Raw genomic sequence first — 16,129 nt, forward strand, 5'->3', positions numbered from 1 at the left:
AAAGCATTAATGCAAATTGTTATGTCTGTCATGTAGCCTTCACATATTTTTCAGAATGAAACCACATTTCTTCTGATCATGTATATTTTTGTGTTTTCCTTTTTTTTACACTTACATTTGGCAACATACATTTCAATTTATTAACGCTTATATGTGGCAATATATATTTTTATTTTTTAATTTTCACTGATTTTGGCAATGTACTTTTTGTCTTTGTTATTGTTTCTTTCATTTACTTTGAAATGTGTATATGTAAACGTATTTTTCTATGCTAATAAACGTCTTTGAAAATTAGATTAAAAATTGAACATAGCGTATTTTATCTAACTGCTTGTTTTAATAAGTGAATACATTAAATAAGATTACTATAAAACTTTTTGAGCCAGCCAAAGAAATGAAGTTCTCAAGTTCAACACGTGGCGGCGGAAGTGCTCCGTTCGTCTGACCTTAAATAAAGACGACGAAGAAGAGCAACCCGGAAGTGTGTCGCACAGTGCTGACGATTCGTTTCACTCACATCATTTCTGAAACCAACCCGTCACCTCTTCATATTTTCTAAATAACATTTAGATTTTTATAGTGTTGCTCATGGGTCACACTTGCGGCTAGCTGCGTGATAAACAGCCGGCGGACGGAGTGATGGAGGCGGCGCACTTAGCTTCATTCTGTCCCCGGAGGGTCTGTTGATGCAGCACCATGATCCCTGTGCCTCTTCTGGTGTGTGTGATGGCAGCCTGGTGTGCTGTCTATCTCGCCGACACACTGCTCAGGGTAAATATATGCTCCTTTCACTTGGTGTTTAGTCAGATGTCTGCTCACATGTGGCGATAAATGAACGTTAACAGACTTAGAAACACCGTTATGTTAGCTAGCAGTTAGCTCGGTGCACCATAACAACATCACGACGTGTTGATGGAGGCTGATACTCCCTCTTTGTTCCTGCAGTTGTTGTGGCTCACAATTTAACGGTGTAAGTGATCCATGAGAGGCACAAAACTACAGCTAGCTACACAGCTGAACACCACTGGACGTGTTTAGCTGTGTAGCTAGCTTACCACATCTGTAAAAGACCTGAGTAGCAGGTGTGAATCTGTGCAGCAGTATTGGATAAATAATAAGACAAAGACTTGTTGGAATGGAATGTAAAATAGATATATTGGATAAAAAAGTAGTATAATTAGCCTCGCTTAACTGTCCAGTTTGTGACATTTTCTTTCCATGCAAAATAAGTGCAAGAAACAAATATCACGAGTGAAAGATCTACACTAAATTTCCATAAAAAGTATACTTCAGTAATTTGTATATGAAATAAGTCCAAACCAGGGTTGCAGCCAGGATTTTAGAAATACTGAGGTCATGCCCCCATCCATCCATCCATCGTCAACATTTTGAAGTCTGTAGTATAAATCTGTGCATTTCCCTGCTTTTTGACTGGACCAATAATCGCTTTGGAAAATAATATCAGTTACAGCAAATAGATGAAATTGGACTCATATTCAAGAAGAACAAGGAGAAGAAGAAAAACGTAAATAAGAAATATGGCCAGTTTTGACTTCCATCCATCCATCCATTCATTATCTGAAACTGCTTATCATTTTCAGGGTCACAGGGGGGCTGTAGGTGATCCCAGCTGATATTGAGTGATGGCAGAGTACACCCTGGATAAGTCACAGGGCTGACATATAGAGACAAACAACCATTCACACTCGCATTTACACGGATAATTTAGAGTAACCAATTAACTTTTTTGCATGTCTTTGGATCGTGGGAGGAAGTCGGAGTACCAGGGAAGAACATGCAAACTTCACAGAAAGGCCATGACTCAGCCAGGTTTCCACAATTAATGTTGTACTGTGTAATGGTCCATGATCTGTTAGTCTACAAATTAGTGTTTGGATCATGTATGACAGTTGGCTGTCGCAGCTGTTTTGCATGTCACTTGTAGCTCGCTCCATTATCAAGGGATGTGATGGACCATTTTCTTTTTCCTATCAATTACATTATCTATTGCCGATACTAATCGCCATCATTTCATCTCCCAGGCCAACATCTTTGTCACTATCCTTTAACAACCAGATTTAATAGATTCTGAGCAAAAATGTGTGAATAGAATGAATGTTGTTGCTATTATATACCCACAAATATCAGTATTGGTATTATCAGAAGTAAAAACACGGTTTATTACTTGCCTCATCTCCTCCGTTGACTCCCACAGACATCAGTGACACATCGGATCAGCTACGAGTCATGGCTGGCGAGTCGAGGGCTCATGTTGTCTCCGTTCCACTTGAGATGGCAGACCACCATGTTCAACCGACTGTTTGCATACTGCGCCCGCATCAACCCCCGAGCCCTCTACCTGTGGTGAGAACTAATGTTATATTAATTAATTAACTGTACTTTCCTCACTCAGCCTTACATGTCCCTGCTCTCTGTAAATATTACTTTAGAACCAGGATCAATGCCAAAAGTACCTTTACCGACATGATTTGATTGGTTCCCAGCTGTCAAAGACAATTTCCCAGTTGAAATTACACTTCTTGAAATATCACTTTGCGATTAACTGTAGAGCTGCTCCAACGTTAATTTCCTCAACTATGACAAATTGTCAGTATTCAGCCATCACTCAACATAATGTTTGCTGAAGTGAGGATTTTTTTGTGGGCCTGTTCTCATTACTTAATGGACAAGTGGGCAAGTGGTCCAAAATCTTGATTTATCCTTTCACCACAGTTAGGCTGTCACACTGTGCCGTTTTTCATCACAAAGTAGGGCCAAACCTCCTCGCTTGAAAATGATTTCTCTGTGGTATCGACGTGATCTCTCGCAGGTTCAGCAGTGGCCTAGTGTTCGGTATAGTTGCCATGCTGGGATCTGTGGTGCTGCTTGTCAAGACGCTGCAGCAGACGCTCGCGCAGATGACCACAGACAACCCTCGGATGGGAGGTCAGCAGACCCTGCAGGTGGTGGTACGTACACACCGAACTTGGGAGCTTTTATAATGAAATTCACAGCAGGGGGAATTACACAGATTAAGGATGATTTTTCTTCAAGTTTCAGTGTCCTTGACAACATTGAAATGTGTTTCAGACTCCTGATGTGAGATAAATCAAGTATTCACTTAAATATTCCATTAAATTAGATTTAAAGTACTGTGTATCTTGTTGTTACACAGGGTTGGAGATTAAATCGAGTTGGGAGCATAAATGTCCTTGAAAGTTCATACAAAACCTTTGTTATTCAAATGAGGGTCAACAAACGTCCTCTCATTACGAGAAGGGCTCTTATTTAGCATTTTTCTCCTGTTCCTTTTTTATTCATTGAGGTGTCAGATAGCCGTGCATTAATGTGAGCGCTATCCCCAGTGGACCACTGCAGGTGATTCATGGGAAGCTATTAGGGGGCCATTTATAACTGCGTATTCAGCCTGGAGCGGCACAAAATGCATCACGCAGCAAACGGACCACACAGAAAAGCACCGCCTCAGCAGAACGTGAAGCAATCGACACGAGGAAGGAAACAAAAAAAGAAAAGAGCAGGGAGGAGGTTTCGGATACATCTCAGTGAGAAATGCGAGGCACAGATTTATTACACCACAGTTTACTGACATTTTCACCTAAAACAGGATTAAAATAGGGATAAACCAGCTGATATGACACCCGGTTGTGTTGCTGTTTCAGTGGTTGCTCCTCTTTTTTCTGTCGTCAGGTCCCTGGTGTCAATCTGCCCACCAGTCAGCTGGCCTACTTCTTCAGCGCCCTGCTGCTCAGCGGAGTTATACATGAGCTGGGCCACGCCGTGGCAGCATTGAGGTGAGACGAAACGCACGTTGCCATAACACACATCTGTTACCATGACAACCGGCAGAGCGAAGAGCATCCAATGGCTGTTCAGACAGGAGGAAAAGTGGGAGGCAACCGACGCGAGCTCATGTAAACTCACAAGGAGGTTAACGGGTTTCCATCTCATCTCGCTCCTCCTGTTTGTTCTTTATTAAGCTTAAGACAGGTGTTTTATCTGAGTTTGAGTGGCTGTAACTGACCAATAAGGTGGCTTCTAATATCTCTAAGAACATTAACTACACCACACACTACAAACCAGTGAGAAGACTGCAGTGTGTAAAGTATTTTTAAGAGGAAAAAAAGTGAAACCTCTCTGACTCACAGCTTTTTAAATGACATTTTTCACCATTTTCTGACACTTTATAGACCAATAAAGGGATTCAGTGGTGGTGGAAATAATTAATTAATCCACAGTGAGGGTAGTCTTCGGTTGGGGGCCTAGAACAGCACAAACAGCTTCTGATATATCTGTAACATTAAGTACAAACCAGTCAGAAGAGCACAGTGAAATAAATCTTTATATAGAGCGGTTTAACGTCGTCTCATGTAGACTCTTGTTAGCAACTGCCATTTTTAAGACATGTAAGTGCTTAATCATCAAATTGTGGGAAATTTAATGACTTATTTTATGTTGTAGAACAAAATGTGTAAATCTCTTAAGCCTGTGGTGAACTCAGACCTTCTTTCAGGCACTCAACTGAAAAAAAATCCATTAAAAAAACTAATTGACTTTGACCTCCTTCATCACTCTGTTGTGAAATACAAACCAAACACGATGTGTTCATTCAGGACCCCAACAGTAAGACGCTCACTGGGAAAATAAGTTTTTAATATCTCTCTCTCTGACGTCTTTGACCTCTTGTCATGTTTTTCTGCTCCTGGCAGGGAGCAGGTGAGAGTGAACGGCTTCGGCATGTTTGTGTTCGTGGTGTATCCCGGTGCGTTCGTGGACCTCTTCACCACACACCTCAACCTCATTTCACCCACTCAGCAGCTCCGCATCTTCTGCGCCGGTAAGATCGTAATCCTGATTATTTTGCCGGCTAATGTGATCACCGCTATTAATCACAGTTATTTCAAGCGTTTTCGTTAAATACTGTGTTTGTGTTTTGTCAGTAAAGGTCACTCTAAAGTCTTTTATATCTGAACGCCAGACAGCTGCTTCACATCAAATCATTTCACTCTGCAATTAAGAAAATTAGATTTTAATGAATTGATGGTGGAGCCAGCAGCTATTCACGCATGAATGTGACTGATGTCTCCTGCGAGCCACCGTAGGGAGCCAGCTAAAGCCTGATTATTTTTCAGCGCGGTCTGTGCGAGAAGAATGTTCAGTTTTGTTTTTGTTTTTTTATTAGAAAGCGGTCGAGAGGGCAGCAGAGAAATGCTTCATGATATGAGTTGGTGCTGAAACAATATTATTATTATTATTATTAAGATCATTTAGAGAAAAGAGACAGTTTCTCTCTTTCTCTGAGTAATTACAGAGGAAGTTATATTATCACAGCAGGTGCACATTTAGCACTTATTTGCTGGGGTTTGGTGTAATAGTGCGATGAAATGAACCGTGACAAGAACCAACATGCTGCGTAGACATCAGATCAAGATCATTTAAGCTGGTGTGATGTTGTTTTTACTGATTTCTGTCAGTTTTACTGTTGCTAATGACTTTCAGTGGTCTGCTTTTGTAGTCAGTTGATGATTTTTGTAGTCATTTGCCTCCAATACTGTTTTTTTTTTCTTTAACACTACCCCTTTCACACCAGACAGCAAAATCCACACCTAACATCTGGATTTGCCTTCAGTGAGAAAAGATACGATGGGCATTCACTTCCTGGTCAAATGACTCTTCAGCAGTCAGGAGTTTTTTGGGTTTTTTTTCGGCTTCAGCTCATGAAAGATGGAAAAGCAAAACTAATTTTTGCCACTTTTTTTTTTACATCAAAGCGGAATTAGTTTTCTATTCAAGCATCACTCAGACATCATTCAGTAGGAGTTGAATTTGAAGTGAGACTAAAGTAAAAGCTATAAAAAACAGTTTAAAAATCCTCCATTGAGCTGCTAATTTTGGTCTATTAATGTTTCTGTTGATGAGAAGCTGGGTAACAGCCATGAAAGGGGGAAATGCAAAAAACAGGTTGATGTCAGGACGATTTGGTGGCTAAACTCCCGACTCGTACTAATGTGTTCATCAGCTGTCAAAGTGTGTGAGAGCATGAACGTACACTGAAAGGTTCTTCTGCCTGGGAGCCTTTAGAGGGCAGCAAAGAGCTGCTGTAAAAAAACAAAACAAACAACATATACAGTATTATATCTTGACCAGGTTAAAAAAATTCCTCCTCTTCTGAATGTGACGAGAAAATTACGGGAGTGGGCGACGGCAGGCAGCGAACTCAGACGTCCAATCAGCTGCTCAGACGAGAGAGAGAGAGAGTGAGGGGGGGTAGAGAGAGATGCTGTTCCCATCAGGGGAGAGGTGACATAAGAGCATGCTGTGTTTATTTATCTGCCTCTCTCTCTCCCCACAGTGGAGGTCGCAGCAGGTTTCTCTCACATAACATGTTTATTATTTATTCCTGCAGAGGGAGGTGACGCAAACTTTTAATAGTTTGTTTACCGAATTAAGTCCGATTGGGAAACGTACGCACCCTCCAGGCCTAAAATTAGAGACGTTTTCCTCACTTTAATGTGGACGTAGTAACCAGTAATGCCGACACTTTTTCAGACGTCACATTTTTTTTCCCAAGAGAAAAAAAATTTCCTCGAAACTTCAGCTATTCATTTTCATGTTTCCTGTCTCTTGATGCTGCTGTCGCCACGTTTGATGGATGGCTGTGCTTGTTTTTTTTTTGTTTTTGTTTTTTTTTAAGTTTCAGGAAAAATAGGACCTTAAAGTTGTGCCTTGGCCTCATCAAGGAATGAGACATTTTCCTCATGTGGTTTTTGTGAGACGGATGGTATAGAGAGTTATTTTTAGTCAGCCGTGGTTTCTGCTCTGCCACGACATCCTACACTCCTACGACATGTGGAAAACAAGATTGTTTCAGTAGATTCAGTCTTACACGTTGGAAAGGTTCATGCTTTTTAAAGTTTTCAGAGTTATATTTGTGACATTTGAAGCTTTTGTTTGTATGGAGGACTGACACTGTCAAAATCAAAAATAATAAATAAGTAACGTACAAAAAGCACAATTACACTTAAGTTTCATGGCAACCAGCGTTAAGGTGCATTACCACCACCTACTAAGACAAAGCGGGGATGTATTATTTACATGACAATAGTGTTTTATTTTTAAATATCACAGGTACTGTCAATACCAGAGTACTGTGACACCCCGAGTCGCCATTAAAAAAACATTAGCTTGTTGCTATCAGATGTTAGAGTGCACAGTAGGTAGAAAACAGGATGTGAAATGTAAAACGACGACCCAGAAATAAATGAATATGGAGAAAAATGCAAAAATAAGGTAATACAAGAAGAAGTTTAGCAGAAAGTTCAGTGGGAAAATAAAAAAATGAATAAATACAGAAGCAGATTAAAACAGAAATATCAGTTAAGTCCCATTTTATAAGTTAAGTAAAGCAACAATATTTTTTTGAATATTCTAGGTGCATTCAATGACATATTGATTAATGTTTTTCTTTCAGTCCTCCAAATATTTGTACATTTAAGGAATAATATTTTTCCACTGAAGGCACTGGCCGATCTATTGAGGCTGTGCAGACTAGATAGTTAATGATTAATACTTAGTACTCAATGAACAGTGTGTGTTTTCTTAGGTTCATTAGTTAATTTCACATCATGAGTGTAAATTAGTTAAATGTAATATTGTAAAAGGAAGTGATGTTTCTGTTTCCTCTCTGTAGGAGTTTGGCACAACTTTGTTCTGTGTGTGGCAGCGCTGGCCTTCCTCTTCCTGCTGCCCATCCTGCTGTTTCCTGTTTACTACACCGGTGCCGGCGCGCTGGTCACCGAGGTCGTCCAGGTCAGTGACGCAGGTGTATTGATATCATTACAATCATTGCGATATTCAAATGATCTCAGTTTTGATCTCAGAGTTTGCTTTGCATCTTGTTCATCCGTGTATATATATATGTGTGTGTGTGTGTGTTTGTGGAGGAACATTTAATTTCAGATTGACTCTTATCTGTCATTATGGAAGTCACTGCAGCATTTTTTCCAATGTCGTAATAAATGACTTTATTTATCCGCCCTGGTTCGACAGGGCATGAAATGATTTGTCATCATTGTAGTAAATCAGCTACGATTGGTCGCTGAAGTAGTTTGGTGTGAACTCGTTGGCTGTAGCTGGTGAGGGGAAGTGTTTTTCTCAATCTACGTCTCCACCCGGAGCAAGACCAATTATTTATCTTTAATATCCTCGTCTTTAATATCTTTTGTCTTTGGCGCAGGGCTCAGCGGCCGACGGTCAGCGGGGTCTGTCAGTCGGAGACATCGTGACGGGGCTGGAGGATTGTCCCGTCAGGGGGGTGGAGGACTGGAGCAGCTGCCTGTCTCACCTCTCTCACACCCCACAGACGGGTTACTGTGTCCCAGTGTCCAGCCTGCAGCCCAGCTGGGCCCACGGGCGAGGTGAGGGCGCTTCATCGACGACACCCACTGATTATTCTCCAAGTTCAATCAAGACTCAGCCGTGTGCATCATAATCAGCTCATAAATTGATACTTTTCATTGATTAATTCATTAAAATCTCACTGTCAAAATCAATTACCCTCTGCCCTGCTTCAACATTTAATTGGTTACCACCTTAAAATGAAATCAGGTCAAACCAACAGAGCTGCAACGGGGGCTGTGATTGGCCAGCTGTTAACTGAGTTAATGATGTGTGAGGTGAGAGCAACAGCTGGCCAATCAGAGCTCCTGTTGCTTCTATGTGCTCTGTAATTATTCCAGTGGCACATCGGACTAATTATTATTATTACCAGGTATGTTTTAAGCCTGAATTTGAACCGTTTTCTTTTCAAGATTAAGAAAATGCTTGAATGCGAATATATTCCTAAAAAAAAAAAAAAAGCTTGATTTTAACATTTTGTAGTTATTAATCTACACAATCACTCATGTAAACCAAAAGTCTTTTGTTAAAATAAACAAAGTGACAATATACATCGAGTGCTGTGGGTTCAAAGTGGTTCTAATGACAAAAAAATACTTAAAAAATATTTATTTTTGATATTTGAGACAGTGTTCAATACCACAGGGGAATAATTGATACAACATTGAGAGCAGAACTTGTGTTATGTGTTATATAATGAGCTGCAGCCCTGATTTGATCTTAAAGGTATAATGCGTATAGTTTCTGCATTAAAATGTCTAAAACGAGCAGACCATTGTTTTATATATTGTTGATTTGTGTGCCTGCATTATCCTAAATGTTTCCAAGACCCCGTGAGGTAGAAATGACATATTTTGCTGAACTAAATTAAAGACAGAATCTCTCATCTTCCCTTCATTACCTCACCACGTTAAGCATTTTCACCACAGCAACTACCAAATTGATATAATTTCATTAACTTCTCAGGATTTGCTGCACACTAATTTTTTGTGCACATTAATATATAAACAGCAGAGTTGTGTGAGTCCACAGCCGGAGGTCCTGGTGACGTACGAGGAGTCAGCAGGATCACCTCCGTTATGTCATAAACCGTCTGATACGCCGTTCTTTGTCTAATCGTGCGAGTAGATTCACCAGCTGAGAGTCAAACGATTAAACCTCAGCGTGATCCGTCTTCATGTGTCCGACGTGACGCGAGTTGTCTTTTTGTGATACTCTTTGTTCCAGCCTGACACACACAAATCTAATCACCCGGTGACTCTGTGTCCTCTTTTTAATTTTATCTTTCAAAGCTTTCAAGCGTCTGGATGGAACAATGGACTGCTGCAGCAACAACAGCCTGACAGACCTCTGCTTCTCCTACATGAAACCACAGAGCAGGAACGGCAGAGAGAGAGAGGTGACACACACACGCACGCACGCACGCACGCACGCTCATCATTGTCCATTTTATGGAGGCATTGAAGTGCCATTAAGAAATAATAAATGTGTACAGAATAACACAAATGTGGAAATATACAGGAAAAAAGAAAAGAAAAAAACAAGTAAATTAGAAAATGTTGAAATATGAAGACAAAGAACAATAAATAATAATTTAATGCATTTCCCTTTTGTTTTTGCATGCATTTATTTATTTGTCTGTTTACATATATTTTTAAAAACATGGTTATTTTTTTATTTTGCATTGAAAATACTTTGATATACTTATTTTTATAAAATGATATTTGTTTCATCTCTCTTGCTTTTCACATTTTACTTAGTATTATGTTTTTTATTTTCTCATTTTATTTATTTCTCTTTACAGTTGATAATTTATTTTATTAGTCTTTTATAGATGTATTTGTTTGTATGGCTTTGGGAACGGGTCAGGGTCGTAGAAAAAAAGACAAGCCGGCAAGATAACCGACGTCACAAATGGACACAAGAATAACAAGTGCGACATTAAAAGTGGGTTATCATGAATAAAGTTGCATGAAAAAGAAAACAAGATAACGCAAATCCTCAAGGAACAAAGAGATGGATGGACAAGGAGGCAAAAACAAAAAAGAAAACAACATCTGAAACTATAAACTGCTTCCTGTTTCTGACTTCTCCTTTCCCTCCGGGCCGCAGTACGCCTGTATGCCGGTGCGCAAGATGGTGACGGGGACGCGAGTGTGTCGCAGCGACGCCGACTGCGCCGCGCACTCCAACGCGCCCAGCGTTTGCGTCACGCCGTCTCTGGAGAACCAGACTCGCTTCATCCGGGTCACGCACCCGCCCAACACCCACATGCTGTTTGTGGGTTACCCGCCTCACCTTCAGTACTCTGGTACGTACGGGATGTCGTGGTTCTGTGTTCGCATCAGTGTTTATTGTTGTTGAGAAATTTGAAAATGAAAGAAAACGCACGCTGAAGCAGAAGTTTATCAGGCATTTTGAGGTAAATTTGATTTGAATGACTGTAAAAGAATCCTAATTTTTCCTATAAAGTCAGAAATAATGTTCGTATTATTTCTTTTTTGGAAATATTAAAGCAAAAACTGCACATAATTTCAGTGAGTTGCAGCAGCTCCCCCCTGGGATTATTCATATAATTACTGTTTACAGTGTCGAGCTGACTCTCCAGTCCTCACTGACGTACGATAAATGTGCAGGAAGAGGCTTGTTGTCGTGTCTGCTGCTGATTCGACAGTTATCTGTCTACAATGATGAACCGCACAACCACACAATGTTCGTAATGAATCCCTGCAGTGTGACTCTGACACCTCCTGTGTTTTTTGTTCTCTCCCCAGTGAGTCTCACCAACTTCGTGCCCCGTCTTGGTTTCCTCCACCTGGATCTGCCCATCTTCTTAGAGACCTTCTGCAAGTATCCTTTCATGGTTAAAGGGCTCCGGTTGTGATCAGATGACGGAGTGAGGAATTACAAATGAACGCTGGTCTTCTGTCAAAGTCATTTATTAAGGATTTAAGCAAACAAAGTTACATTTTAGGGTGAGACTGTGTATGTATCAGCTGATGAACTCTATCTCCACTCACCTTGTGATCAGAGCTGATGGAACAAGGTAGTTAATTTGTGTTTTCCTTCGTTGGTCTGACCCGTTTTGTCTTCTGGTGTTGTGTTGACACTTTATACTGACCTTCACCTGCATCCTGTGGTGCAGCTAAAGGTTATTCTGGGAGGCGCAATACTAACAGGAGGACGACTCTGACACAAAAGTCAACACACATCTTACTCCGCATCAGTGACGGGGTCAAGAGTGTCCTTAAACGTTTGGATGGGCCCCACAAGAGTTTGTGATCGGCTGGTCCAAACGATAAACGGTTTACTAAGAAGACTTTAAGGCAATAATAGATAACATTTGAAAATTGGTACTAGATTCTTTTTCAATCACAAGGCAAAAAGAAAACAGTACTGATACAGAAAAAAGTCACTGAATGCAACGTAACACACAGCAATCATCGTTAGAGATTGATTTCATTTGACAAATCGTGTAGTGAAACTGATATCCTGACGGCCCTAATACCCGCTAATGTATAACTACAGTGGCATCCAGTAGAGTGCATACCTCCACCAAGGCCCAACAGTCCCCCTTTAATTCAATCAAGCCCTAATCCAGTGTGAAGCCTGACAGACAAGGAATCAGATTGTACTCACTCATCGATACCAGTCGCCTGATTCTGCCTGATGTTTTTGTTTCAGCAGAAAACGTGTGTGAATGAGCTCTAAGTCGATGGGTGATCAGTAAAGTGTGTGTGTGTGTGTGTGTGATGTGTGTAATCAATATTCTCTTTAACCTCCTGCCTCCCAGGTATGTGGTGTCCCTCTCCGGGGCGTTGGCAGTAGTAAACTCAGTGCCGTGCTTCGCTCTCGACGGTCAGTGGATGCTGAACGCCCTGCTGGAGGCCACGCTGGTCACCGTGGTAACGGACCGACAGAAGCGCGAGCTGATTGGTTTCTTCCTGCTGCTGGCGGGCAGCGCCCTGCTGGCAGCCAACGTGGCTCTGGGCCTGTGGATGGTCACGGCGCGGTAGACTTTTACAAACACTGAATGAAACGATTCCTCGTGTGGACTGAGAGTCTTTCTCTCCGGGCGTGTCCGACACGCGTGGACCACTAAACTGTGAACATGCAGGATAAAAAGGACTACATTACCCAGAAGTGCTGCCCTGTTTCTGGAAACTGTGGAGCAGAATGTTTCTCTGCTTTTTAAGGCTTTACTGGACCGACAGGGAAAAAAATAAATAAACAACTGACTTCCACCTTGTTGCCACCGTACACACAAAAGCACATATACGATATACAAAGAATGCACTTGCTGTAAAGCACTGTCCCACGTGACTGTTTACAAAGACTGCACAATCTTTACAAGTCTTCATACCCGTGATATACGGAGGACCGAGACAGCCAAAACCAAAATATACACACACAACTGAATTAGAGACTCAATAAATAAAAATTTAATTAAATGCACAAAGAAATAATTTTGAAATGAATGTGGGTATTAATTAATTTGTTAAATGTGACAAAAAAAATCACATTTAAGTTTCCATTTTATAAACGTTTGTAACAGAGGCGGGATGTTTTACATTTTAACAATAAACTTTATTGTCTGAGATGACATCAACGCACTCTAACAGTAAACTTTGCCCGGACTTTAATAAATAATAATTACTCTTGAGTGACTTTTTCTGCATTGCAGTCATAAAACAAAAGTGTTTGTCTTCATATTTGTGTTGCTAGACCAAAATCGGCCAGTTATCGCATCAGTCAGGTTGTAATTATTCTTTCTGGCTTATCCCTCTTTTATTTATTTATTTCCTGAAGCTTATTTATTTCCTCACTTTCTCTTGACATTCCTGCTTCTTTATGCAGACGATGGGGCTGTCACTCAAAGTCACCTATTGGTTGATCGATCAAAGTTCATAGATCAACTCTCAGGCTCGCCAGCAAATAACAAATCATCAAGAAATTAATAAATAAAATGGAAAAGCACATTTTAAAAAAGGATTAATGCCTAAATTTATTTTTAGTATTATTTTTGGTGCATTTTAATGTGTCCTGAGTACAGTATATATATATATATATATATATATATATATATATATATATATATATATATATATATATATATATATATATATATATATATATATATATATATTCTTGATTTTGGCAGATTCGGTCCTCTGTACTTGTGTGTTTCTGAAGGGTTTTGATGGTTTGATGGAACAACAGTCAGGTTTCTGTGTCTGTTTTGGCGTTTGTTGTGCTGCAGAAAGAACAAAATGAATCCAAGCCATCTTTGGACTTTAAAAAAAAAAAAAAAAGCCTTCATTTTATCAGCGATTGCATGGCAATATTTTAATCTTGGGACTCCACATCTATGTTGGCAAATAAACGAAACTACCTAACATTAATGTATTAAAGAGAACTGCCTCCGTCGGCGTGTCCTGCACATTATTCAGTCAAGTCAAGTGTCTTTTCTCCTCCCCGGGTATTGTAGTGGGAAAATGAATGAGTGTAAATTTAGTTTTTATTTCTCTTGGCCTATCACTGTCTGTGTTTTTGTTTTTTTTTGTCAAAACTGTGGAATAAAGGTCTAATTTAATTGAAGCGCTCTTAATCAAACACTTTGTTCTTGTCTCATTAACTGAATCGTCATATTGTAGTTTCGTCAAGGCGCTGGAGCAGAAAACGACCTCACCTATAGTAACGGGAGCGACTGAAAAGGTCACTGTGGGGATTTTCTGAAACAGCTTTGCTGCACATACCCATCCCAGGACATAGGATACATCCTGGGCAGATCAACAGTAACACATGTTGATACACAAACAGTCACACCTCAACTCAAAATACATTCTTTGTTCCTTAAAGGACGTCTTGAGCAGGCGAGCATGCAAACGGAGAGACGATTCACACAGACGATCCAGTTTTCTATGTGTTTGTCAAAAAATATGGCATTACTGTTATATAAAATGTGTCTTTGAGGAGATGATATAATCAAGGATAAATATCAGATGTTTCTAAAGAGCCCTAGAAAAGTGTTTTAAATGCATCTAATTCTGTGTAAAAGGTCACATTTAATGCAAAGTTTCTCTGTCATGTTGAGTCGGTGTGAATAAATTAAATAACTGGATGTGTGATTTATCTCAGGAGACAGAATAACCCATTTGAAATGCATTACTTTCATGTATAATTGAATATTAACAGTTTATGTTAATGTAGAAGTTCCACATCATAATGGAAAAAGTCTGCATTCATTTTTCATTTAGACTCTGCATATGTGTGAGTCTTTACATTGGATTTATGTAGTAAAATTACAACAACAAAGAATGTTTAAAGGAACAGTTCACCCAAAAGTGAAAAGTCAGTCATCATCCTTTGACCCTCACGCTGATGGAAAGTTGAGGGAAGTTTCGTCGTCCACAAAACATTTCTGGAGTTTCACAGCAAAAGAGTGTTGCAGCTTGACAGAAGTAGATGTGGACTTGAAATAAAGTAAAAATCGACTGGAAAAAAAAAAAAAAAAACATAAAATGGATCCATTCAGCTTGTCCAACAAAAGTCTCCAGAAAACCAGAGACCCCAAATTGAATTTGAGAAGACATTGATGCAAACAGATTTCTGCTTAAAAAAGGATGTTAATAACATGTTGTTTAAATCAGTATGGGGTCTTACACAGTCCATATCTACTTCAGTTATTTAGGAGCATACTGCAACACTGTTTTTGCTGTGAAACTCACTTTCACTTTCCATCAGCATGATGGTGAGCTGATAAATATTTAATTGTTCATTTTGGGTGAACTGTTCCTTTAAAACTGTCTTCATATTTTTTTTATAACTACATTACAGTTTGTTATAAACTTTTCTTTTTTTTTTTTAAACACAATCAATTCTTTTGTTTCACTGTGCAGTTAAATCTTGGTTTATATTTTATATCTGCTCACATGAATCCAGAAACAGATGTAAAACTGTATTGAACTCATGGTTAAACATCATTTATATTTAGTATCATTTGAAAAAGGGCCTTGTAAGCTCTTGAAGTTGCCTTTCTGAAGCACACTGGTGGCCCGATGTTCCTCCTGGAAGCCTCCATTGTGGATCATCTTTCTAATTCTATACCCGACTCGCTCCCCAGTACGTTGGCACATTGTCTTCCTCAGACACAGACAAAAGCCCACATGCTGCACTTATAGTAACAGCTCCAGACCGCAGTGTTAATTTGGTGTTTTCAAGGAGTTGTGCAGTGATTACGTTTCCTGACTGTGTGAGCGTGAGACATTGACACGTGGTAATTTGGAAGGGTGTTTCCCGCAGACATGTAAATGCTGAACAACCTTCAGCGCAGCCACCGAGGTGTGTTTACCGAAGATGAGCAGACAGTTCTGTCAGCAGTTTCAAAATCGTTCCCTATTGGGAGTTTTTATCGCGGGATAATTAGGGGAAGTATGTGGAGGATGGGACGCTGTTGCATGCAGGAGTTGGCGACTTGCGTGTGTGTCTGTTTGTGTTCAGATAAGATGTTTCGAAGGCTGGTTTTCTTTCCTAATCCATGTGAAATGATTGCCTTTATGTCCTTGCTTGTGTGTTTCTGTTGCTTATCTGGCGCTAATGACAGGCCTGGAGGGTTGTTTGGGTAAACAGACATGGGAGGGTGATGAAGAGGAGGAGGTAGAGGGCATGAAGGAGGCATGTTCTAGCTGTCGGCTTCATATTGACTGATGGGCCC

At 40.0% G+C, this 16,129-nt stretch overlaps 1 protein-coding gene across 1 annotated transcript; it reads left to right on the top strand.

The window, feature by feature from the left end:
* Positions 1-457: 457 nt before the first annotated feature.
* Positions 458-14,018, top strand: mbtps2 (membrane-bound transcription factor peptidase, site 2). Its single transcript, XM_037079368.1, has 11 exons — positions 458-771; positions 2,216-2,364; positions 2,831-2,969; positions 3,709-3,812; positions 4,728-4,855; positions 7,709-7,827; positions 8,255-8,435; positions 9,708-9,814; positions 10,528-10,726; positions 11,190-11,265; positions 12,209-14,018. Exons 1-11 carry the CDS (start codon positions 697-699, stop codon positions 12,429-12,431), a joined length of 1,500 nt encoding a protein of 499 aa, XP_036935263.1. The 5' UTR covers positions 458-696; the 3' UTR covers positions 12,432-14,018.
* Positions 14,019-16,129: the final 2,111 nt, after the last annotated feature.

This window comes from Acanthopagrus latus, chromosome 19 (genome assembly GCF_904848185.1).
Source record: "Acanthopagrus latus isolate v.2019 chromosome 19, fAcaLat1.1, whole genome shotgun sequence".
Classification (NCBI taxonomy): domain Eukaryota; kingdom Metazoa; phylum Chordata; class Actinopteri; order Spariformes; family Sparidae; genus Acanthopagrus; species Acanthopagrus latus.